The sequence below is a fragment of the Salarias fasciatus genome, chromosome 14, assembly GCF_902148845.1.
Source record: "Salarias fasciatus chromosome 14, fSalaFa1.1, whole genome shotgun sequence".
NCBI classification, from domain to species: Eukaryota; Metazoa; Chordata; class Actinopteri; order Blenniiformes; family Blenniidae; genus Salarias; species Salarias fasciatus.
Genome location: NC_043758.1, coordinates 7,703,026 through 7,730,520, shown reverse-complemented (window position 1 = coordinate 7,730,520; position 27,495 = coordinate 7,703,026). Strand labels below are relative to the sequence as shown.

Below are 27,495 nucleotides of genomic sequence, written 5' to 3'. Positions count from 1 at the left end.
CTCATACCTTATTTTGATTTGTTTGTATTAAATTTTTAAATTATGTTAACACAAAAAACCCTGTCCAGAAACAGTATGTTTAATAAAAGAATAAATACGGGTTCTAATCTGCATCTCAAACTTCTTGTGGTTTTATCTCCTGCATTAAAAAAATGGGAGATGAATAAAAATTCTGTGACGTCCCGTCAGTCCAACCACATCTCCTCTTGAGGCAACATACCTTAAATAAATATTTCCTGAAAAAAGGTTTTCCGTTTGAAGAAGCATTTCTCTAATACTTGACAGAAATCAGGACGATTATGAAAATAAACACATTCATTTAACACATTGCACATGTGTGATCCACCATATAAAAAAATCTCACTTGAAGCTAAAGATAAGAGTTGGTAACTCTGACGCCCATCATTAAGATAGAAAACGCAAGCCAGTTATCACCAGGCATGTAGGAACATGTTGTTCTAGTAAATCACTTCAGAGCAAAAAAAGAAGAAAGAAAAAAGAAAAGTGCCTCAATTTTAGTTGCATTAGTGGCACTGGTTCTTTTTTTCCCTCTCTATTTTTCATGTATTTTACCTGAAAGTCCCATTAGGAGCCAAATCTATTTTGAGAAGTGAGATTGGGCTAAAACTGGCAACCACAAAAAAAAGGAGAAAAACCATAAAACTTCTCAAAAATGCAAAAATATTGTTCAATCATTGTATTTGTTATTGATACTGTAAGTAATCCTGTTCATGTTAAAGCTTTAAAAGTCACACATTACCCACAGTAAAACGGATGAAAAACCGCAGAATGCTCCATGCATGTAACTAATGCAATGCTTCTTCTGTGTACTGCAACATCAGAACAGCTTGGAATAATCATGAATAAATCATTTTATTTAAGTAGGTTCAAACACAAGCTCATAAGTAATATAAAAAAAACTGAATATGGAAATGATTTTCAACTGAGAATTGAAGGATAATGTATCTGCACAAGCAGTTTTTTCAAGTGTAATCCAAGTGGTCTCTTACTGAATCTAAGAAACGACTTAACTATCTCAGAATATGCTGAAATTAATTTCACTCTTCACTTTTTATTGGGTTTGGAATATTTCTTTGCTTTGCTTTTCTTTCTAACCAAAGTGAGAAGATGTTAAACCTACTGATGAAAATTTATCACCACAAACCATGACAGAAAGTTGATGTTCTGCTAATGCTGTGCTGATAACATCACAGACTGTCTGACTCATAGCCTGCATTTAAACACACTCACACGTTCTCCGTCTGTATCTCACACTCACATGCATACCATGCCTGACTCTGGCAATTAAGCTTTCCGACTCCTGATCCGACACCTAAATAACTGTGACAATGACGCTTCGTGACTTTGTGTTGGATTTGAGAGTGTGGGGCATATTAAGGTGTTTGTGGATGAGGGCTTAAAAAAAAAAGAAAAAAAAAAAAAAGGCCTGATCGATTATATATGTGTTTGCATGAGTGCAAGGTTGTGCGCGGGTAAAATCTCACTAATTAAGCTTGGCTCTCCCACCTCCAATGCCAGGGTGTGATGTTCTTCATGGCTTTGAGCTCTATTTCTGATCCAAGTGCCAATCACACTCTAATCACCCAGCAACACGGTGCTTCGCTGAAAAAATAACAGAGTTTACTGTAGTCACAAAGGAAAAAAAAAGCTAATTATAAAAACACTAAATTTCCCACTGCTTTTCCAATTAAATATTGTTTTTGCAACATCATAGATGACTAGACTCATGACTAATATTGAACTTAACATTTTAAAGACAATTCAAGTCTCTGCTCAGCTCAAACTTCTTTTTTTTTTTGAGTGACAGTTTGCATAAAACACATTCCCACTCCGAGTCGTACTCCCACAGGACATTACCTATAACAAGGCGGCCCCATTTCCTACATCTGCCTTTCCCTGTCTAACATATCCTGTCTAGCTTTCATCTTCTCAAAATGAGTTCTTATAAGCCACAACACAAGGTAATGGGACGCACATCATATATTCACTTTTAGCTGCCATACACTCCCCAGAGAAATGCAGAGTTTCTGTTTGCATTCCTCGTGGATTCCAGATTTTCTTAATCTAATAAGCAGATGTTTTAAGTTGTTGTAGAGTGAGGGTTTAATGTTTTGATTCTGCAACTACATTTTTGCACACATTTCATATATAAACTTAAAACGCATGTAAAGATGTCGTGTCATTTTTTCTTTTTATGCTGGGCTGGGGTGCAGATAATGAGCTGACAGACTGGATGTGTCCAGTTAATCGAAGGTGATGGCTAACAGATGGTCAGCATAATCTAGCAGTTAATGGAAACAGGTGGAACTGGCTTGTCTGGCTTTGTTTAAGCAGCTCAAATATTAAAGCTGCATATTTTACTTGCATTTATGTTTGGATTTGGCTGAACTAAAACCAAAATTTTGGAGCAACTGCTAGAGAAAGTTAATTTGTGGGAGTATGAATGTTGATATTCAGTCAAGCAAACCAACAAAATATTCAAAGAAGACCCCTTAAACATGTTAACTACAATCACATTCCAACTGCACTGGATTTATTTTCTCTTTATCAATGTGAAATTAGTCAATGAATGATGATTGAGTATCTCTAGCTTTGGTAATAGGAGGCATTCTTTACTATTACTGTGTTTTGAATTTCACTGAAAGGTTGCGGTCACAGCAAACTGTGACAAACTGAACCTCTTTTCTGTGATCTGACAGTCGAACTGCAGAACTTCGGAGTCTTTCTAATGACTCTGTATAGATGTAAAGCTTAATTCCTCTCTGCTTACGCTCTTTAAAATATAAAACAAACGCACCAGGAGTTAGTTATGAGAACCATACACGCCAAATCCTGACAGTGGTGACAGGAAAGGAGTACATGGGTTAAGGAGCAGGTCTTGTTCCACTTCCAAAGTGTAATGCGGATCAATTTGGGCATCAATCCAGCACAAGTCAAACGCATCTGCTGCATTAAGCAGGAGCAGCTATGGCTCAGCTGGTGGAGCGTGTAGTATTCCAGTCTCACAACAAGCAGTTCAATCCCCCATGTTGTCCAGTGCATGTCAAAGTGTCCTTGGGACAGACTGAACCACTCGCTGCTCAAGGTGTGTGCGTGCGTGCGTGCGTGCGTGTGCATGTGCGTGCGCGCCTTGGAAAGTGGATGCTGCCATTTATATTAGCGTTAATGCAACTGGTCATGTCAAACACACTGAGATTGCTTAAGCAGTGAGACAAACTGCATCAGTCAATTTATCCATCAGCATCTACAGGATATCTTTATTGCTAGCATTAAGATTACTGCTAATTTCTGGACTTATTTATAATTTCAATTGCGATGTCAGATGGTCTAAATGAGCCCAGCATACAGCTGGTTTCATTGCATATTTGTGATAAAGTGAATCAGTTTGCTGTCGACTTGCATCACAAAGTCAACTGAAGTGGGATTTTTTTTTCCCCCTCTGCACCAATTTGTACTGCTTTAGTCTAATACAGGGTATTATACCTCAAGTGCAAACATAACATGCATAAAATGTCTGTCATGCATACAAGCGACAGGAAAAAAAAAACAGTCAACATTCTGCATAGTGATTGTTATACAGCGTGAACTTGTGAACTTAGACTGAAGGCACTCATACTGTGAGGTAACAAATGGCTCCAGCGCAGTCAGGAAAGGGACTAAACTTTGATCTTGGATGAAAAATTGGATTGAAAGCAAAAAAAAAAAACCCCTCAATATTATCATTATCAACTCATCCATTTGCTGTTATTCTGGGTTATCAACTGAAATGTTTATTCATCTGTGTTTGGTAACAGTGTGTAAAACACTGCCCATCAGCAATGGAACTGTTGCTTAACATGTGCGACAGTGTGTGTCCGGCTGTCCGACCATGAGTGTGTCAATCTTTTTTTTGTTGTGTGTACACTGGGTATGTATGTGCACATCTGCGAGTCACTATATATGGGTCGGTGTTTGTGCACTCGCGCCCTCAGAGTATTTTCACCCAAGAGAAATAACCAAAGCTTCCATCTGGTTAAATGTTAGCTCTAGGCCTATATACAGTTATATTGCGAGTGTGTGCGCGTGCGCGCGTGTGTGTCCGTGCACGCTTATCAAAGCCACTGCTGGCTCCAGTGTTTTGCCACTCTCTCATGACAAATCAGCTTTAAATATTCTCCCCTGTTCCTCAGTCACGCTCACACAAGCATGGAGGCATGAAAAAGACATAAACAACATACACATACACACACACACACTCTCTCTCTCACCCTGGGGGTGAACACTGCATGCCGAGGGGTGTCAGCTTTGGTCAGCATCGGCTCTCGCCCAGCATCTCTTCTCCTTCATTTCCCTTGCCCTGTTCCCTCCATCCTGCACCATATCCTCTACCTTTGTGCTGCCCTCTTTCTGACCACATTGAAAACACAAGATGATCATTTATTTTTTACTTTTTGACACTAATGAACACTTAACGTATATTGACAAACCAGAATGCATATGGGACTAAGATAAACAGTCATATAAATGAAATGAAATTATTTTATTCTCTTTTTAATGAAGAAGCTCCATGTGTTTTTGAGATTTTTTCTCTTTCGTAAAAGTAAGAATCGTGACACTGGAATGGAGTGACGGCATGCCGAGGGAAGCGATATACATACAGAACAAAGAGATGGGTGCGGCATTTCAGTTACTTTCCAGTCTAAATGGTCAAGAAGGAAAATGTGTGCTCAAGGAAGAGGGTATGTGTCGGCGTGTCCAGTACATTAGACAGCCACATAAGCATTCATCTGAGAGTTACATATGTGCTCAGGCAGCTGGGATGTATAGATGCATGAATTATAGAAAACAGCAGGCCTATGGGTGTGTCGCTGCACATGGGCATGTATAGAAATATATACATTTTGTCCAAAAGTTGAACACATTGCTGTTGCATTAGGTTGTTCGCTTTCTAAGAGTAGTGATGTGGTCGAAGATATATGAAAGCATGACAAATGGCATGAGTCATTCAAATGTTGATGATCAATCTGAATGATGTTTTTTTAATTAGTTTTACAGGTATGAACTCATCAATCAGCCTCGCTAAAATCACCAAGGACCTCTTGACTGCAGCTGACTCTGGATTTTCATCACTGTCACCCTTCTTTGATCTGAATACAGCCATTGACACTATCTCTCACAGTCCTCCAAGGCCCACTGGCATCCGTTGGATTATATCATACATCTCTGGACAGATTCAAATTACATCCCTCTACGCGTGCTCAACTAATTTAGTTCAGAAGTTCTAATTCCCAAATGAAGATGGAGCTGAGCTGTAAAGCAAAGCTCTGTGTTTACTGATAGGTCTGGATCCCCGCCCTCACCTACGGGGCTGGAGATGTCTGGATGTCCCAGCCATTACCTCTCTCCCCTGGTGTTCCTCAGGGCTCTGTCCTTGGCCCAGTACACTTCATAGTCTATCTGCTCAGTGTTAGCCATATATTCTGCTAATACAGTATACAGTTTTAATGCTGTTATGACACCCAGTTCCACCTCTCCACCAAAGCAATCTCCACCCTTCCATCCACCTCCCTCTCTGACTGTGTACATCAACATCAAATCCTGGTTTTACATCAATTCTCCCAAATTGTAATAAAACCCCTCTATTCCCCACTCCTCTCAGGTTAAGAGTTGCTGTCAGCTTTGCCTCTTCTTTACCATTTCAACCACATATCGTAACATCGCTTCGTCTACATATTTCCATTTTTGCAACATCAGTTGTCTTTGTCATGTACCGCCATAGTGCTCAACTCTCAAGTCACGTCCTGTTTGGCTGATGGCAGTAATTCTTTCTCTGGTCCCACTATTTGTAAAAACCACTTGAACAAGCCTACCAGTGGAGAATTCTGTCGACCTGTTGCAATGCTATTTTATGCTGTACTGACCTTGAGTGTCTTGAAAGATACTGCTAGTGTCAAAACATAAAACATGTTTATATCACAGGTGATTTGCAGTGACTTCTTGTTGTCACAGTGTTCATTAAAGTAGCAATGTCAGGAGGTAAGTCAGGGCATAAAGAGATTGAAAGTGTTGGCAGGACTTTCACCAAGCAGAGTGATGTTCCCACCGCCCACAGGAAACATAAAGTAAATATAGAGCAGAGGCTCCCAATATGTAAATCTACATCTCCTGGGAGATGACGAGGGCAGTGTGTCGAGCAACTCTTGATGTATTATTGACCAGTAATGTAAACGCTGCCAATAATGTAATCATCACTTTGAATGTAACAAAGCAACAATGTCATAACTTGCTATATCATAAAATACATATCTATTGATGAATAAATATCTGGACTACCCCATTCAGTTTATAGCTTTGATACACAAACTGAAAATAAAATTTCATCTCCAAGAAGCTTATTTATGTATTATTACACTATTTGCTGCAGTTATATTTTCATATTTTGTCACTGCTACTTCAATAAGATAGCTAGCCAATATTGGCTAAAGTATCTTAATGTCATCAGAATCATCACAACATCAGAATGTTGTATATTACAATATTTATTTTTTCGCTTTTAAAATTCCCAAAATTATTAAATCATCCTGTTATTGGGCATCATCATGGTATGGGTCACTACAATGGTGGCAGATTGCATATTTTTCAACAACAGAGTTCCTCTAATGCAGGGGTGTCAAACTCGTGCCAGAAAGGGCCGAGTGGCTGCAGGTTTTCGTTCCAACCAAGCAGGAGCACACCAGACTCCACTCATGTCATCAGGTCTTCAGTGTAGCTTGATGACATGAGTGGAGTCTGGTGTGCTCCTGCTTGGTTGGAACGAAAACCTGCAGCCACTCGGCCCTTTCTGGCACGAGTTTGACACCTGTGCTCTAATGCAATGCATTACCATGTGATGTGTATGTATCTGGTCTTTTTAAAATGACTTTCTAAAACAATGAGAATACATGTAAGCAAAGAAACAATGAGTAGCTAAAAAAAAAACCCCAAAACAATATAACTACACTTCACACAAACATTAGCAGTATATGTCTGAACATCAGCATTAACCCAAACAAAGAACAGCCGATATGAGACAGCATCCAAGAGGCCTGAATTTTAATAGTTTGGGTTCAGTGGTTTCTACATGATTTGTATTGTAATTATTCATAAAATAAAGGTTTGATTTTGCATCTAATTCTATACATCACCATCCCAGCATTTATATTTATTGAGCAACTGTATAAAATCAAAGACTGCTCATTGGTTCAGAAAAAAAAGGGGTCTGAATCAGAAGTTTCAGATGTGCAGGAACAGGTTTCAGATTAGGATGAAAAGAAGAAAATGCAATCTCTGGAAACAGTGAGTACAAAGAGATAAAATTACAAGCAAGGAGTAATACTGAGGTGGTGGTATCAGATCAAAATGTCGGACGGGGATTTGACTGTTTTCAATACTGATTTCAAAAGATTCTTAAAGAAACTAACGCAGACTTAAACTGCCCGGTGCATTTATTTTGAAAGCTTCTCATTTTGTATGTTGCTGAGATGTTTGGCTCCACTGATTAGGAAGGGCTTTAGAGGGAATCAAAAGGGACTAGAAAGAAAAAGAAGTTGAAAGTAACTTGTACAGACAATTTTACTATCTACATGCAAGAAAAGCAAAACAAACACCCTCTTGTTCTCCGTTTCTTGACAATAACCTTGCTGTGAACTGACAGTAAAATTGGGCAGACAGTGATGCCCCCATTTCTCCGATTCCCGACTCTTTCTCTCCATCTGTGCATAATTGTATTGCTCATAGGGGCAGTAAAGATAAAGGTTCATCATGACCTAGCGCTTGTCCTTATAACCCCCTGCCTGGGGACAATTTTAGTACAATCCAAAACACTGTAGGGTGTTCATCTCTCCCCATTATCCACTCATAGGAGGGGTCAGCCTCTCCGTGTCTCTCAATATGGGTGTGACGGTGTCAGCATTTGCATGGGAGTTTGCGTGCTGTGTGGGTGTTTGGAGGAAGGCATGTCTCTGTTTGAGAACTCAGAAGATTTTGTAAAAGTGCATTTGCATGTGTGAACGTGTGGGTGTGCATGTTTCTTTGAAGCAGAAAGTAATGCATGCCCTGTGACACGGACAGACGAGGATAAACAAACAGCTACAACAAGACCGAAACAATGTGTACCGAGCTTTAAAGTTGTCTATAAATCAACACAAATGACCTCACACAGCGGGGAAAAGGAGGCGGCAGCACAGGATGAAATGACGTTGAAGACGAGGCAAAAAATAAAAAAGAATCAAACAGAACAGATAAAGGACGACATTATGGATGAGAGACGAATGGGGAGGGACAGTGATTGAGTGAGGTGCAAGAGGACAAATGAGGTTGATAAAGTGAGAAAATAAGAGTAAGGGCATTCCCAACCAACAAAAGTTGGGTAGTTGATCTGAAAAAAGGCACACTGCAACAGACTGTACTGTGATAAAGGAAGGAAAAGCCCCAAGACACCTCGGCACATCAAACGCTGTAAAGGCTACACCACAAAGCATGTCTGAGTCGGACTCATGAATAAGCAACGACACGAGATGCTTTGTGTCTGAGAAGTGATGTTATATGTTTGTGTAAGTGCTCCGCTTGCTTTGTTGTGATCTGTACCGATTTGTGTGAACTCATCATTATTTCACCTTTTTCATCTATTTCAAAGGCAACAACAGAACCAAACCTCACTGCAAAGCCGTGGCTCACAATACATCCGTTCCCCCCCCACCTCCCTCCTCTGGTAGTGGAGCTTTTTAGCCAGTCTTTACATCTTCACCAGCAGGTTTCAAGAGTCCTTTTGGGCTTTCAATTAGCATAAACATCCACTTAACTTTTGCAAAGTGGCTCTCAGGCATCTGTGACTCAACACCTGTTGATGGGGGGAAATTAGCCTAATGGATAACAAGAAGAAGGATGATCTGCTCCCTGCTAGTAAACATAGAAAATGGGTGGCTATAAAGTCAAAGATAAGATATTCTTAAACCCCAGCATGTTTATCAATAAGTACTTCCAGTATTAATATTGAACAGTTGTTTAAAGTGTCAGGAGTCTTGCTGAATGTTGAGACGGGTTCCCTTTTCACATCGCTTTCTTTAAAAAGTTTTGAAAGATGTTTTATAGGGACAAAAATTCATGAGTGGAGGTTAAAACTTTAACTGAGACGCATGTTTCAAGAACTATATTTATTATAACTGTAATGGTAACAAATTAAATTAAACTAAAAAAAAAAGCTGTACTTTGTGCTGCTGATGAATGTCAATGTCCACTAACAAAGTCTTGTTTGCAAAACACTGGAGAGTCCAGCATTCGAATGGTGGTGGGGAAAAATAGCTGTGCTTTTACTCTTGCATGGTGACGCTAGAACTATGATATATACCTTTGTTATTATGTCACATTGTTATGTTTTCACTTCTATATACTTTAACACCTCTGAAATCTTTTGATACATTTGCAGGGTTTTGCAAACTGACCGAACTCATTCATCAGCAGAAAAAGGAGAAATCCATTTACTCTGGATTTGCACGTCTTTGTCGGCGTCAGCAATCTATATTCTTAAATCCAAGTGAAGAAGCATCTATGATTGGAAACAAGAAAGACCTTTAGTCTTCTTTCTATAAGCTCCCCTCTGCATCCCACTGCTAAGCTATAACGTCTCTACATTTTCCTAATTTTGTTCCAGCCCACTTAGCATGCTCCCATCCTCTGCTGTGATCTGCTCCTGTTTAACACCTTGGCTAAGCTCACTGAATAATGCAGAGGTGGGGGAGACCAGCGGTCCCTGAGTCAGCAGTGCCGACAGGTCAGCGGAGACGCCGTGGCAGCCCTGACACCCGAATGCAGAGGCGGGACGGGAAAAGGACGCACGAGCTGACGCAGGGGGACTTGGCATAAACGTAGAGGAAAGCAGAATGAATAACCATGCAAAAATCGAATTAGGAGGTTGCAGCTTAAATGAATAATCAATGCACACTAAAATGTGCTTTATAGTCAACACATTCATTACAGCAACAACGTTTTTTGGCAAACCGATTTGTCTGGTTTCACCACAAACTATAATGGGATAGTTGACCCTATCATCTTATTGTATCATTACAGTAACTTCAGCAGTCCAACTGTAGCCTCACTGGCATGCCACATACGTAGTTTCTCAGCACCATCAAAAACTCAGTGACTGATATATAACAATTCAAAAGGGTCATCTGGACTCAATCATATATGTTAGGAGATGTCTCATCCATTTCAGAGTTGCTTCAGCATCTCTCTGGATAGACGCTGCCTATCCAGAGAAAGGAGAACATGGATAGACACACTATGATAATGACAAATGCCAAAATAGTTGAAGTTGTATAAAGAGGACATAAAACGCTCACTCATCAGCCATTGTTTGATTCTACAGCCATAAAAAGAAAATACACCCTGTCATCATCGACATAAGAGGGTTATTACAGCGCTCCTGAAAATACTGGATCTGATGGCGAGAAAATCTAGTTAAATGAGGAAAATGCAAAAACTAAATCTTCTGAAAATGTGGTTAGAAGAGAAACAGACAAAAGAGACGAAACGAAGAAAGAGATGAAGGGGTGGATGATAAAACAAAAATCCATGACTGCAACAGAGGGAGAAAGCAGGTAGGTGTGGGAAGCCAGCTCAAGTCGTAACGACAGATTGCGAGGAGGGTTTGAGGAAAGAGAGAGAGGCATAGGATGAGGGATGAGAGGGGCTTGTCCCTGTGTAACCTCTTCCACCGTGATGGAGTGTATTTACCAAGACTTCATCAGCAATACCCTCCCTGTTAGAGCGGGGCAGGATGTGTGGCTTAATGCAGTATGCCCTTCTTGCGTGCATTAGCTTCCACGGTATTTTAGAGAATAAGAAAAAAAGCATAAAACCCATTAGGCAAACAGCAGGCACTCTGCAGGCATCCAAAACTCAATCACTGTTCCTGAGACTCAGATTAAAAACAGGTAATTTGCCTTGTTTGAATTAAGTTGTTTATACTTTGAGAGCTGAGCTTCTGTTGGTGGCACATGGGGGGAAAATGTCGGGGAATCCTCTACAAATTGCTAATTTCTGTCATTCAAAGTCAAGAATACCACGTAGGACCATGCCGTGTGTCGTCAGCAGCTCTCCATGGGGAATGCTTGCGAGCGAGTTTGTGTGTGTGTATGTGTATGTTTTTTCTTATGTGAGAATGTGCATGCTTGTGAGAGTATGCATGTGTGTGTGGAGCTTGTTAGAGAAGCAGTTGGCTCCTGCTGACAGCCACTGCAGTCTGAACAGCAGGGCTGACGAGGACAATCAATTAGCCCCACATTGCACACATTACAGTACATATACACTCGTACTGACACTCCCATGAACGCCTGCTAGTAAACAACGAGTTAATACCTGACGGAGCGGCATCTCGGTGAGGTACATTCGATGACTGACATGAAGAAACACTCTCCGTTTGCTGCAAATTTCTGCTGCTTTATGTCCCCCGAGCTCAAGCCTGCAACTATTAAGTTTATGAAGACTAAACGGGAAAAAAATGGCATCTGTCTAATGCAAGCAGTGTTTCTTTGTGCGTGCACGCATGTGCACACGCTTTTGCAAAGCCCCAGCTGGGGTAGCACAAGTATATCAAAAAAAATCAGCCTGATCCCTCTAAGGGCTGCTTGGACGCTGTTTGCTAGATGTATGTTTGTGTGAGGGTTTGCTCTGAGCGTTGTGTGTGTGTGATGTCGAGCAGATGCTGATGTTTTGACAGCCATCCTGCTCTCAGTATGTCGGCCTCACATCAGTTATGGATGTGTGTGTGTGTGTGTACACTTGTGTACGCCTGTGTCAGGAGGCATGTGGTGGAGTGCAGCATTGCATGTGCGCGCGCACGTGTGTGTGTGTATGTGGTCGTACTGCAGGGTTAAGCAGTGGTCTGACAGTCGGTGTGTATCTGACCTTCTATCTACCACTGGGATCACTTATCCTGCTGCAGGCTCCACAGCAGCGCATAACGCCATTCTCCATCCATTTCTTTCTTCTTTTTCTACTTTATTTCTCTCTTTTGCTTGTTTTTTTGCATGACTTTCTGCCACTCTCTCTCATTCCAGCCTTTGACATTCGTCTAACAATGCCTTCTTTTTCTCCAACCCATGTCCCCTGTCCCCATTTCTTCCTCTCGACTCGCTATTTGTATTCACAGCTTCTCTGTTGTGACTCTCTCCTCCTCACTTTTGGCTCAGACACCAAAAATGGGAAGAGTTAATGATGAAATGAAAACAGGAGAAGGGAAACCTAATGAAGACAAGAGGAGACAGGAGGAGAGGCAGAGAGACGGCGGGAGAAATGCTGAGATACACAAATGGAGAATCAGAGAGTATGAGGGAAATACGGGGCGAAACGCTGACAGTTGGAGAAGGAAAGATAAAAGTGTTTGACAGAGGAGGAAAAAGGAATCCTTTTCATTTGTGTCAGAGCACTATTGTCAGAGTAACAAAGACGTAGCTCTCACGGTGCACTGGAGGATTTGTCAAACACACTCTTTTTTACACACACACACACACACACACACACACACACACACACACACACACACACACACACACACACACACACACACACACACACACACACAGTGTTTATCTCTTTCCTTCAGCAGGGACGAATCTCCTGGGGTGAGAGCAGCTCCCGCTCTCATCTTTCTGCAGTGTCACTTCTGACATTTGTCATGTTCTCACTCTTGCTTAGCCCTGCTCGCAGAAACAAACTGGTATTAAACCATTTTTCAGGATCTGTATCTTGTACTTCCTTTTTTTCGGCAGGTAAACGTACTGAGGTTCTGATTCCACTGCCTTTTTCTTCAGTGTCCTAAGCTTCTGGAGACGCACAGATAATCTTTCACACACAATGAATGATTCGACTGCTCAACCCTACACTGGTTTTGTTGTGTTGACCCCTTAAAAAAAACCTCAGAGTGGTCATTTTTTAGTTTTATTGACTGGCCTGCTGTGTCAAATGCCTGCAGTAAATCTGATTTGCTGTGTGAACGTGTTCATTCCTTTTGCTCCGGCAAACCAAATCGTGAGTGACTGCAAAGGTTTTTTCAAGCGAGGGAAAAAAAAAACTACACAATTTGGAAATATGACAACCTTTATGTGTAGAGTTGGCATCCTCTGAGTTCCTGGATTTTCATCAAGATACTTCAGTTTCCTTCCATCATCTAAAAAAGTGAAGTTTGCTGGTGTCACTGAACATGAAGACACTAAGTGCCTTCTGGTGAGCTGGCATCATCCAGAGTATCACCTGGATATCACCAGTGGCCGGCTGGGATCAGCAACAGCCCAACGCTACCCTAAGTGGGGAAAAAGGTGTTTCAAAAAAAAAAAAAAAAAAGCTAAATATTAGCACTTGTACTCATCCTTTCAAAAAGTGGAACTATATAGTGTGAGTAGGTACCTAATTATTGCATTAACTGACACACCATTTAGATAAATCTGTTTAACAGATGTGACACAATGGCCCAACACGTGAGCTGAAACCATGATGAGTCAAGGTAGACCGTTCAGCGACTGCTGTCCATTGCCTGCTTTGCTCATGTTGTTAAAACAAGACCCATTATTTTTTTCCTTCAGTGCATAGTTTTTAGATGGTCATGGTCTCGGACGCATGATCCAACCATACAATTTGTCATTATGTAGTCGATCACAGTTAGCTTTTAGAGGGAAGGCCTCAAAAGCAGGGGGAAAAAAAAGCCTCGATCAGTGGATAAACTGAATGTGGAAAAGCGAGAGAGAGCCTGTAACTGGTGAAAAACTATTTGAAATGTAAAACATGCTACGAAAAAGCAAAACAAAAAAAAAAAACAACAAAAAAAAAACTGATGAATAGATACTACAAATATTTGCACAAAAAGTCCCTTCAATGTTTTTTTGCTTTCATCCACATTTTTCAAGCCGTGCGATGTATATCAGCCGGCTCTTTTGTGCTATCCAACAAAACTCTAAAGGGCTGCCAAATGACTGTACCACAGATCCTCTAAATTTCCCCCACAATCCCCTCAGAGAGCCTGTTTCAATGTCCCACCTTGCCTGAGGGGATATCAATGTAATTAACACACCAGCTGCAACTTCACTGGCATTGTTATACACCAGAGTTCTTTGTGTAAATATAAAGTCTAATGTTGGTTTTTAATAGACACTGCACTGACAGCCCAGATTTTCATACTGCCGGCCCTGTGGCCCACTGGGCCTAAGCATCGGGGATTATTTAAAAAAAAAAAAAAAAAATGTTTTGAAGATGTTTGGAATTAGCAGCTACAGTAGAAAAATGATCACGGCGACAAGTCACCAACAGCATTACTTGAAATGTGAACTCAACATCTGAAAACGGTTGATTTGAGACAATAGTTATTCACCTTCATTGTTTGTAATGTGACTTTAAGCATTTCATGCTTTCACTTGTCACATGTTAGCGTTGTCAATCAACCCCATCAACGAAAGGGCAAAAAAAAATCAATGAAGCAGATGCTTCTTTTGGCAATTGGGGATATGGATTTATTATTTCAATTCTGCTCATATTCCGAACCATGAAGAAGAAGAAGATGAGTCTTAGTTTTAATGGTGCAGTAAAACCTGGGCAGTTGTGGAACATACTGTTCTGTTGATAAACCTTTGTCCAACAACACACTTCCTTACATTATGTGTTTCTGTAGCAGTCAGGAAATACGTCTTCCAGGGTATGTGTGTGTATATTTGTATATACACACACTCACCAGATGTGAGATACTTGTAGAAGCTAACAGAAAGATGGGAACTGTGAGTGTGTACCTGCTTCAACAGGATCGACAAAGCTTCATAAGAACACATTTGTTCAATCCAGGTTTTCAGTGGAACAAATACACACAGAAAACTTTCAGGACTGTGGCGTTCCGGGACAAGGAGTTAATGTTACTGTCCTATAAAGACATGAGAAACACCTCTTAATAAAATCCCTGTATAACAACCTGATGCTCTAGAATACGTAAAGTTTCAGTGCTAATTCAGTGGCTGCCATCTGATACATCCCTCCAGAAAAAGACGGACATCTCCACTAGGCATGGGCCGGTATGAGATTCTGACGGTATGATAACCTCAGGCAAAAATATCACGGTTTCACGGTATTATGATTGCAGCTCGAAAATGTGTACTTTGAATGTCTGTATTTTTTAAAAAAAAAGGAAAAAAACGTTTCAATTGAACAGTCTTTTATTTTTTCTGTATTTTTTCAGTCCTAAAAAAAAAAAGACATACAAAATAAAACATTACGTGTGTCTCTCTTCTTCACGTCATGTTAGAGAGTAAACTAGCTGTTGTTATCCATCTTAGCAATAAAGACTGATGAAAGAAGAAAGTTGTAGATAACTTTTATTTTTTACTGAGGCAGATATGGTAACTGGCATGCTAAGACAAATCCTTAGCAAGCTAGTTACCATATCTGCCTCAGTTAAATTATAAAAAAAGTTACTAAAGATAGAGATGAAGAAAAGATAAGATATGGTAGTTACCATATCTGCCTCGGTAACAAGCTCATTTCACTAATGTCAGATGCTAATACGTTCGTTCATTTCAAGACAACATTAACTTTTCCTTAAATTTAGCATACAGCGATGGGTGTTGCTCTCGTAGAAGCGCTATCATATTCGATGTATTGCCTCCTCGGGCTGCCACTGTCCTCAAGCACGTTTTGCACGTTGGGCGACCTTCTTCCTCCAAGCCGTGGCCGTTCACGGTAGTCGAAGTATTCCCAAACAGCCGAATGGGACGGCGGAAAAGGTTCCGGAGGCTCGCCTCCTTCAGCCATCACACAGCCTGCAGAGCTGCCTGCTTGTCACTCACAACAAGCCGGGGGGGGGGGGGGCTTTAGGCTGCAGCTTCAGACAGCGTGAGGGACCTCTGCTTTCTCCGATTAGACGTCACATTAAAAAAAACGCTCATACCACAGGAACGGTATGACGGAAAATTTTAGTGGTTTTGAAACCTTGACTTTTTCATACCGTGGTATACCTTGAAACTGGTAACCGGCCCATGCCTAATCTCCACTGGTTCCAGCAATAAAAAGGTACAAAAAGTCAAAAGGGGGGGAAGATCTGAATCAGTGCCGCCTGATTAATTCCAAAGACACATGTTTAAGTCTGGTGTCCGCATGACTTTGTATATAGGAGTGAAGAAAAGCCCCTCTGTTTTTGGTTTCCCTGAAAAATTCCCACCTCACAATGGATGGGAGTGCAAGGGAGGAAAGTACTCCCTGTACTTAGATGCTATTTGAGAGAAAACTGCTTCCCAGAGACCTGCTTTGTGCTTTGTGTGTCTACATTGTTTGGTTGGGGGCTGAATTATTATGGGGAGGGAGGCAATAAAGTGAAGTGGTATCATCCAATCTGCTGCCAACCATACCTGCAACACCCATCTATTGTATAAGGTTGCCTGAACTTAATGGCAAATCTCTTCCTCCCGATGGAAAAACAGAAGCTCGCTATTTTTTTTCTCTTTTTTATATGATTCTCTTTAGACCTCAGATACATTGCTGTGGGCAATGTTTTCCAGTGAACCACCACAAGGTGTTTACTGAACACAGCATACATATCATTATTCGTCTGTGTTTTGGACAGCTGTACATGTATCGAGTCATCTGCATTGCTCGCCACACTGCAGAAAACTTCTCAATTTAAACACTGAGACCAAACACTCGACTTGACTTCACATCCAATTATTAGCCCAGCCCTATAAATAACAGTGTTTGGGGAGAACTAGTGTTAAATCTCCAATACCCTATTTCCACAACATTTTCAAGGGAAAACTTCTTTTTTTCTTGTTTGTTGAGATGAAAGTGGTAGAAGCCTGATTCCAGAGGGAGAGGAAGAGGCATTAGGCCTTCATTCATCTGAACAGCGAAAATGAAAACTTTCTACAAAAAACAAAAAAACAAAAAACAGTGCTGCATGTGTACCGTGGCTGAAGTGAATTTTTCTACACATTACATCAACAACAGCAACAAAGTCAGACTCCAGCGTGACTTTAACAAGAGTTATATGAAGTGTAAAACTTAAACGGGGACTAAAGCTCGAGTGAGCCACAGCAGTCTGAGTGATTCATGGTCACTGCAAACAATGCTTGCGTTACCGCTTGGAGCAGCTCAGCGGTCCTCTTCATTTACGATATGCATTATTCACAGAGGCTCCTTCAAGTTGTTAAGTTACACACATCTCGCGCTGAAAAGACATTTCACTTCATCCGTGTTGGGAGAAGAAATTTTGAAGCACAGACACTTCAATATCATTATCATATCCCTGTCGCAATGCTCCAAAATATCACTGAGAATGAGTTCACCTGATATCGTGCAGTCATGGTTTTCACACTCTCTTTATTATAGAAGTACTTCTATTGAAGTTTTCACTCGAGATGATTTCATGATCATGATTGGTCAACATTTTCATGATCCACTGGTCGCACAGCTGCCTGTCCGAGTCTGATCTGCTGCCACCTCAGAAAGGTAGACGAGGCTGATCCTGCAACCACTATCCAACAAATACAACCACACTAAGAGGCCAACTGCAAGATTAACAGGTAACCAGGTCAGTGTGGAAATGAATTTAGAGACTGTTTCTTAATTACTGTGCATGAGGGGTTGAGATTATTCTGTTGAGTACTAAAAATCTAAAGTAACTCTTGTAAAATGTTTCATTTGTAAAGATAGAATTTTTGGCAACACTGTTGTAAAAGATCACATTAGTTATTATAAATCTATTTCAGAGTGGGTAGTGAGTCTATGTACTCGCGAGTGCATTAGCAGCCATATTTTAACTGAAAGTCTATTTTCCCTTCCAAGAGAGTTGGAAGCAACAGCAGTCCGATCAGACAATTAATTTACTCACAGGGCCAGAAAGTATCCCTGCACTTAACCACTAGCCTTATACAAACAAACACAACCTTCTCTTTATCTTATCTGTAACAGAAATAAATCAGCATTTTTTCCGCCCTGCATTTACTGCTCGGTCACAACGCAGGAACAGAATCAAGGCTACGAGAGAAGCTCACTATGGCACAGTACACACACTTTTCTCGTCTTCTCTGTGCCTTTCATTTTTATTCATCAGTAAGTGGCATTTGTGGTGTGCCACCACTCTCTTCGCAAACTTCCTCCATCCTTTCAAACTTTGTCTCTCCGCATGTGTTATCCTTATCGTTCAATCTCTTGTTTACTTCCCTCTCGCTGCTTATTCAGCAGACCCCTCCCACTCGTACTTCCCTGCACTCTGCATCACTCTTCTCACACCTTTGCTCTGCCTGTTTTCATATCCATCACTTTATTTCTGTTGTCTCATTTTATCGCGCTCTGCTCTCCATCTTTCACCTGCTTTTTCTTTCATCTGCCAGTCAGCGGTTTTTGTGAAGCTCACATTCTGGCAGGATACAGCGTCTCTCCTCTGTTCATACAGTTCAGGTTCTCCCTTTAGCTCCACTCGGCTCAGCCTCGTCCACTGCTACCTGTTTGTTCTTATCCCTCTTTCCATGCTGTCCCCTCCAAATACTGATACTTCCCCTTTTTCCTTACGTTACTCTATTCATCTTGCTCATTTCATCTTTTCCCTCTTTCATCGACTCTTCATTTTCTTCATTGCACTCTCCTTATCTTGTCTCTGTTTCTGTGCGTCCCCCACCTCCTTTGCTCCCTCCTCCGTTATCTGCAGCCGGTGGCATTCAGGTGGCTCTGCTGCCAAGACCGCCTAAACTCTACAAGGACCAAACATCTGTCTGCCTTTGCTCTCTCACGCTCCTCCATGTCCCCAGCTCCGCTCGTTTGCAGACGTGCTTTATTGGCTGGTAATTTGAGATATTACGGCCAAAGAAAGTCGGCACGCACCGGAAGTGAATAATTATTCTGTATTACTTACGGCAGGTTTACATTGATCAGTGAGCAAAACTGTTGTCAGTAAAAGAAATCCTCTTTAATTAAAATACAATCCTATGTAGCTTTTCTGTTTTTTTCCCCAGTACTTTTGGATTACCACATGATTGACCAAGATGATTAAATTTTCTAGATCTACCATTACTGAATTAGTCGACGATTACATTAAACAAACCTTTTTAAAGTATTGTTACAATTTAATAAGAAATAAGCAAAAGTACTAAATGAAATAAGACTTGAAAGGTAGTTTAACTAATTAGTTAATTATTATTGAAAAGTACATTAAATAAAGTTTGTTTTCATGGAGCATGTATACAACACCTTAATCCAGTCAAATATAGACTTTGCATGTTCTCCTTGTGATTCGAGGAGTCTTTAGTCATACTGTGGTTTCCTCCCACTAAGATCTTCTCTGCGATAGACTGACAGGATGTCTGCCTCCGCCCATCGTCGGCTGCGACCGGCTCCAGACTCCTTCCCTATGACCCTGAGTTGTACAGAGAGGTGTAGAAGATAGATGGATGTACACCACCACCTACAGCTAATATTACCAAACAAGTGTTTCCTTAATTTGGCACTCTCAGTGGAAAGTAATATGTGTCAATAATTATCATATCACATTTGCATTCATCATTATCTCCTTAGGCTGCTGTATAATTGATGTATAATGAGTGTGCCTACATATTAGCACATGTTCTATGATTGAAAATGTTTCAGAAATCACAACAGCAGATATCTACTAAAGAGATGTTCAGAACAAAAAATATCACTGTAGAATTATACATTTTCATATCACTACATGCATCTTCTATGCAGAACACTAACTTAGGTCATTGGAGGAGGTGGAGCTGATCTCAGTGAAAGACAGTTCAGCTAAACACAAACGCTGTGACAGACAACCAAATATACTCATTCATGTTTAAAGGTCAGTTCACAGTAAAAAAAAAAAAAAAAAATTCACCTGTCTAGCTGCGGCTTGGACAGATCACCATTTATTCACATTTCCAGAATAATATATTAAATGTAAAATTGGACAAAACTGAAAATAGTTGTCTGAGAAAATGAAAACATTTGTTTTTCTACATGAGAATATTGTGCATATTATAATACAGCAGAGTTTATTTGAGTTAAAGGGTTGAAGAGTGAAACCGCCTTCCATCCTAACCTGTAAAACTAACTTGATGTTTTATTTTCCCCTTTTGGCTTTATTTGGATCAGATACTGGGATCAGATAATCTTCTTATGTTTGGTACTCAACTTGGGCCTTCTCTTCCTCTCCAGAAATCCTTATCGTCCTCCTCCACTCTCTCTATCAGTTCCGCTTTCTTCCATCTCCTCTTCTATGCTCTGTCCATTTGGCTTGCTCGTGGACCTGCTACCGCATATCTCTTTGGAAGCTGACAAGGCAGAAAAGTGGAGGGACATATCTTTTAACTTGGCATATCTCTGTCTACACACCTTTCCCCTGCCCTGCTCCTTTTTTAAGCTTATTTCTAAACCTTCCCTTCCCTCCCGAGGTCTTCCCCCCGACAGGACATGAATCTAAACCTGGGTGCACTTCATTTCCCAGACATGTTGCTACCCTCGTGTTGCACACATACACACACACACACACACACACTCCTTGTGCTGTCCAAGTAGTCACCTCCCTATTTTCCTCTGGAGGGGAGGAAAAGACTGTCTGCCAAGCATGTTGGGTGGGGCTGCTCCGGCTTAATGCTGTGCGAATGCGTGTGTGGGGTGACAAGTGTTTGTTTGGGGATTCCCTTGAAAGGGAGATCCTGTAATTGTGTTAGCATGCCTCGGTCTGGGTGGGCGGGTGGGGAGCGGTCCGACACCGGGTGTCCTCAGAATGACTCATGATTTCCAATAACCTCAGGGACACTCCTCCCTGCTGTCACCCCTCTACTTAATATGATGAAACAAAAACACTTGAATCATTTGTACCTTCTCGTGAATCACTCCATCAGACCCAGAACAGAGGAGCGTAACGAAGTGACCTTACTCAACAATGACTGAGCCCATGGTTTCCTTCACACCACAGCCCTGATAACATCATTACACTATTGATTGAAGTGCCTTTGATAGTTTTGTTCATCGGGTTTCACTGTGTGATATTGAAATCTGAAGCAGTGACTATTTAATTAAATCACTCGACTCAATTCAGAAACATGTTTTTGCGAGCATATCCAATTTCGTGTTGCATTATCTCAGCATATGCCTTCAATAACTGTTTCCCTGGCCTTCGGGTGTATGGACAATTGATGCTAAAATGTCAAAAGCTTTACAAGCTAACTTTTTCTGGATTTACTGTCCTTGTGCAGGTGCTTTTGTTTGGTCTGAAGTGTGCCAGTGTGCATGTCTGCAACACAGTTTGCCGCATTACGCATGTGCACGAGCCAGAAGGGCGAACCAGCTTTTGATTAAAAACATCTGAAAAAGATGGAGGGAAGATGTGAAGATAAAAGGCAAGAAATGAGAAAGGGAGCGATTGAAAGTGGAGGATCTGTAGAGATTGAGTGATACGTACCACGGCAGAGGCTGATAAGGCAGCACTGAGAGAGAAAGGCGGCAGATAAGAGAAGAATTATTGGAAGAGAGAAGAAGATGAATCAAAGGGATATGCCAGGACTCTTAATAAAACATATTGAGGTTTTGTCACTCACCACCAAGAATAGAGGTCATATCCTCTGTTTTGAGCTGCTGGATGCATTCTAAAACTAATCGGACTTTCATGACACAAACGGTGAATATTGACACGTTTCCCTCCGAGATGAAAGTCTGGCTTTGCTCTTCTCATCTGGGAGATGTGGGATTCCTTCACTTGTATATTCCTACTCTGCAGCTGCTGATTTGGCAGAGACTTTGCGTCAGAGATTTACAGGTTTGAATGTCAAAGAAATCAACAATGCGTTGTCCTACAAGGCCCTATAAAATCATTTTACTTTGTTTTATCCAATTCCACTTTATTTGCTATATTTATGGATTCCATGTATGCTGATTGATCCATTTTTTTACATCTTTGAAAAAACTCAACCAAAGACACAGCAGTTACAACACACCACTCAGGATCTAGTGGCTAATGGAGCGCTGCATTAAAGAGATGAGGGCGCATTTGGAAAATGCTTGAAATACTAAACTATGATTAAAATGCCATCAATTGCAATTAATTACAAAGCCCTGAATTTATTCAATAAATTAGTTTAATCTCATCTGACCACTCAGGTTTTTCCAGTTCACCAACTTAATTGGTCGCATTTGACTTTTGCATCTTTCCTCTTGGGGGGGTTATTTGCTGCAAGACTACTTCATACTATCTGGTAAATGTTTAAATGTGGACAAAATGTATATATTCAATACATGAGAACACAATTAGCTAATTCTGAGTTTATCTTTATGATTCCATTCATTCACGTTTTCTCCATCTCACAATAGAATAGATTAAAATTAAAACTTTATTCACCCTTCACAGGAAATTTTGTTTCAGCAGCTCCAAGGAACATTGACATCATTTTGACAATGTCATTATTGTGACAATGCTACAAACAGACTGGCACTTGAATAGATGTCATGAACAATGATAAACCAGCACAGGAAAGTGTTTTTTTTTTTTTTTTTTAGTTTTTAAGTTGGGTCATGCTGTATTTGCATATTCCCAGACGACCTAAACATGACAGCTAGGGATGTTTCAACCTGCTGTTTCTGTGTGGAGGCCTATCTATTGGTGTTTATGCTATCTGGGTCATCTGCTCTTTTCACTAGAGCTGATAAGTTGCTGAGAGCAGAAAACCCAAACAGTAGTTACTCTGCTCTCTCTGTTTACATGTGTATTTTTTAGTGTTTCCTTTCCGACAAATGCACTCTGTCTCCCCGTCTCAGCCCAACCTCCACCCCACCCCTGCCCTTTTAATGCACACACACAAACACACACACACACACACACACACACACACACACACACACACCACACACACACACCACACACACACACTTCAACAGAAGGCAAAAAGAACGGGGAAAACGCTGAACAAACACAGGAAAAAAAAGACCTTGAGGGGAATTCCTCGAAGTGAGCTAAGACATTTTGTCAGAACATTTATGCGCACGCACTCGCACATAATGAAATACACCAGGGTGCACACACACACGAGCACATTCACAGTGGCTAAAGGACAAGTGTAAGCTGCGGAGCTCTGACGTGGAAACGGCTCTTATCAGGACCAGTCAATCAAATAATATAGCTAAACTCAGACTTTCCACATAAAACTGAAGGTGCAGCCAAAAAACTTACATATATTCAAGTACACTTACATACACACATGCAGGCACACAAGTGAAGATATGGCCCAGTGAGTGTGTGTGTGTGTGTGTGTGTGTGTGTGTAGGCAGTGGATTAAGGAGCTGCGACCAGTCTGCACTCTACTCATGAGGAGATGAAAGACTTTGATTGTGTGAATCTGATAAGATATTATCGTAACATATAATTGGTCTGACAACATTTTAGAAGGACCTTTACTGAATAACTTCCCATCTTGACACCAATCGACAGTATTGAGCAAAGTTTTGATCTCGATTTCTTGATTGAAGGTTTTCGCGAAGCTATTTCAATAAATTGAATTGGTTCATAAAAGATAAGTTAAGCATTAATAAAGCTTCATTGCAAAGATCAGTCAGCAAATGCAGACTGGGTTAAGGTTACTTTCAGTGTGTGAGTGCTTTTTGTTGTCGTTTACATTGTTTCAGTGTGTTTTTGTTCATTATGTGTGTGCATGATGTATTTAAAATCGGTGTGCAGCGAGACAAGGTTTTAGTAAAAGCACGAACGCAAGTTCTTTGAGAATCTGATACTATTACAATTCTTTTTTTCATTGCAAGAAGTACTGACACTTTTTTCCTCATCAACGGCATAACCTCACACTTCTGTAAAATACAACACTGTCAAACATTACAAATATGAGAAACATTTCAAACTGTTTTTTTTTTTTTTGGGGGGGGGGGGCACAATCTAACATGCATTGCCATGGACTGCTTTTGGCCCAGCACAGCCTTTTTGTGGATGTCACATTGGGCAGTTGTCACATGTTTTTTTGTTCCATCATATGCACAACTGCAGTTTCCACGAGCCAGTAGAACCTCAGAAATGGTGCAGCTGTTGGTAATTTTTTTTCCGAATTCTTATGCTGTTGTGCCTCTGATGTCTGGCCTGTTGACACCAGGCAAAAAAATAATGCTGGATGAAATGAAATACGATCTGCTGTCAACACGAGATGTTTTGCAAATGCTGTTTTCTGCCCGCAAACTTCTTGTCTCACTCAATGTCTTCACATCTTACTTTGTGCATCATTTACAATCAGTCTCAGCTTTAAACAATCTCCAACTTCTCTGCTGAGAGAGCAATGCCAGTTCATTCAGTTAAAACATATATATAACAGTCCAGCTATATCTGCTACCGTAGAAGCTCAAAGAGCAACTACTTCTTTTTCTTTTAAATACTGAATTCATAAAGCTTATTTCCTCTCAGAGTCATTGAATAAATCAAGTATTGCTGTTGCCAGAGAGGTTTTTACTTCAGCTCTGCTGCAGGTGTAAAACCCATTGATGCAGGTTTTCAAAAGAAGGAAGCAAATATTGCAAAGATAAAGAAGCCGGCTTAAGTGATAAGAGGGGAAAAAAATGACCTTATCATAATAAGACATTGATTTCCAAGACGGATTCATTGAGGAAAGACTAAAACTTCCCCAAAAGGAATCAAATGTTTGAAACAGAAACAAAAGTTAAGAAAAACCTTGTATTCCTGCCAAACACAAGGAGTCCATGAAGAAGGCAGGAACAAAGGTGTAGTGTGAGACGAACACTAAGCATGCAGGGACTGGAGACGCTCGGAGCCTTGAAACGCTCTCTCCTTCAGTCAACTTGCAGAACAAAGAAACACTGCCATCAGAAGTCTGTAGGAAACTACGGGAGAGATATCAAGTGGAGGTCATACAGGTCAAATCATATAAGTTAATGCCAAGTGGGGAATAATTTTGCTTTAGACTTGGTTGCGCCATACTTGGTTTGCATTATGTGCTCAAAATTTATTCAGAGTCTCTTATTTATAGTTGTTTTACATGGATTTGTAATAGAGATTTAAAGTTCTGAAGTAAATCCAAAATGGAGCTCTTACATTTCTTTCATTTAATATTTCAGGCTCGATTATTCCCCCGCTCTCTCTCTCTGACACAGAACAGTCACTTCTCTAACCCTGCTGGCATTCTGAACTGTGACCAACTACAGCTGGTGCAGCTGTTGTCTTTAGGGAGTATCAGTTTCTACTTTGCCTTTCCTTTGTCATCATTCACTTATTTTCTGTCCTGCCTTTTTGTTGTGTTGCAGAGCAACTACAGCACAGCTGTCACTGTTTTTTCTATAATTCATAGTAAACACATTTTTGATTTTTGGTGTTAAAACTAGTTCACCACAAGATTTGGTCAAAATTATTTAAAATATTAAAAAATATTTGTGTTCATTAAGAAATTGATATTTTTACCATCGTGTACAGGCTCCTAAATGTGTGGATAGCCAGACTTAAAAGGCATGGCCTCCTGTCACTCCCCTTATTTAACAGGTGTGTTTGGCAAACCAGGCCTGGGGGGCAGCCATCCAGGTTCCAGCCTAATACCGTGGTATTTTAATGCTTTACAGCCAAAAGCAACCACACAGCTGAGTGTGTGTGTGTGCATGCATGCGTGTGTGTCCAATCAAATGTGCAGTGCAGTGACTTCAGCCCTGGGGCCAAGTGAAAAGTAAGCATGGCAGACCTCCAGGAAGTTATATAGTTAAGAGGTTTAGAAAGTCTGCAGATCTTAGTTCAAATAAGGGAGTGAACTCATCCACAAAAAAGGACCCAAACATCCAAGATATACAGTTTACGCCTTTTTTCCCCCCCTCTTTCAGATTTATGTTCAACATTGACCACCATTCACTACAATGAGCCATGCCAGTCACCTGTCCAGGAAAACTGATGTCTGCACTGCAAGCTGCCACGGGATGATCAGTCACTGCAAGGCCAGTATTTGTATGTCGCTTAAATATCTGAGGGCGTTATTGATCCCCCTCAGATCAATATTACAGCCGAGCATTGAAACAGAACAAATCTAGCCCCTGGGGTGCTTTCAGGACAAACTCTGTCTTAACCAAACTATGTAAGTATTAAACCAGGGGGTGGAGCTTCCATGGTGGTAGGGAAAGGAGGAAAAGATGAGGATGGAGGGGGGGATTCTTATAGTATTACACAGCAAAAAAATGAAATGTGTTGCCCCAGTACATAAATGACAACAGTAAACTTGTTTTTCTTTCTCTCCACCAATAAACCTGCTTAGGATCCTATAAATTAGCTCAGTAAATGCACTGAAATGTTGAAGCAGACCGTGCAACCAGGGGGTAAATTCATATTTCAAATTTACAGAGAGACAACAAGAGAAAAATGATATAAAAATGAATACAGACACTGAATAAAAATATAGTACTGTGAATATTAAAGAAATACACCACTGGCTCTTGTACGCCCCCCCCAACTCTCCCTCTTTATATCCCATTGTGCCTCCTTTCTAAAAACTTCTCTGGACAGGCCCCTGTGTAAAGAGGACAACTTTACAGGTATAGTTTCTTCACAAATGATGAAGGTGTCTTACCGTCTCTCCTGTTGTTGCTTCTCAAGGCTTTGGTGGTAGAAACCTGAGCCCTCCCTACGCCAGTGACAGTCCACAGCAATAAAACCATCCACATCTGGAAAAACACGGCTCCTTTCATGGTGCGTTAAAAAATGCGCAAAAAAGTTCTTTTCACTTTGCAACGGCCCAAACGAAAGAAAGTCCTTCCTCAGTAATGTTAGTCCAAACAAAACTTTTTTTCAAACTTCACTGGATCTTTCTTCTGCCTGCAAATTGCACACTTGTTGATTCCTGTGCCTGACGCCTGGAGCGCGCGACGTCCGGTCCGGTGCGCCAAAAGAACTCCTCTGGAAGTCAAGCCAACAACCGAGCGCAGGTGGGGGGGTAATATAGCTCCGCTCACGGTCAGACATGAGGCACAGGCGTCGAACGTCTTATCTCCGCGGAGCCCAAAAATGTCTCCGCAGTCACTCCGAAATATCCCGCATAGTTGACTCTTTTCTATCTGACGCATCTGCACGCTGGAAAGTTTGTGCGCCCACCATGCGCGCGCGCGCGCCCGTGCAAAGTGGGAGTGTGTAGCTGCACGAGATGCTGGATTTGGAAGGTCAGTGAGGTGGATTCAAAACACTCTCTGGATAGGTATAGCGTTGTTGGAGAAAATATATCTGTCCGTCTATTCCTATCTGTCTGTCGCTAATCTGTTGTGACCTGATGTTCTGCTGTCCATTGCAGTTGGCACACAGCTCTGCAGAGAGGAACAAGGAAATGCTCCAAACAGGAGACAGTTTTCCTAGGAAATCCTCACAAAAGAAGGTGAGAGGTTGGTCTTCAACTACCAGACACACGGGAAAGAAAATAATAGTGAAAACACCAGAAGCATTTCAACTGGGTCTTTAAAAATTTACAAAAT

The 27,495-nt window shown here is 41.0% G+C and overlaps 1 protein-coding gene across 1 annotated transcript in view; it reads right to left on the bottom strand.

Moving 5' to 3' along the window:
• Nucleotides 1-27,059, bottom strand: part of pdgfd (platelet derived growth factor d) — a 57,769-nt gene extending 30,710 nt beyond the window's left edge. The window contains exon 1 of the mRNA XM_030108798.1: nucleotides 26,604-27,059. Coding sequence (XP_029964658.1) covers nucleotides 26,604-26,721 — 118 coding nt within the window. The 5' untranslated portion in view covers nucleotides 26,722-27,059. The remainder of the gene's footprint in view (nucleotides 1-26,603) is intronic.
• Nucleotides 27,060-27,495: the final 436 nt, after the last annotated feature.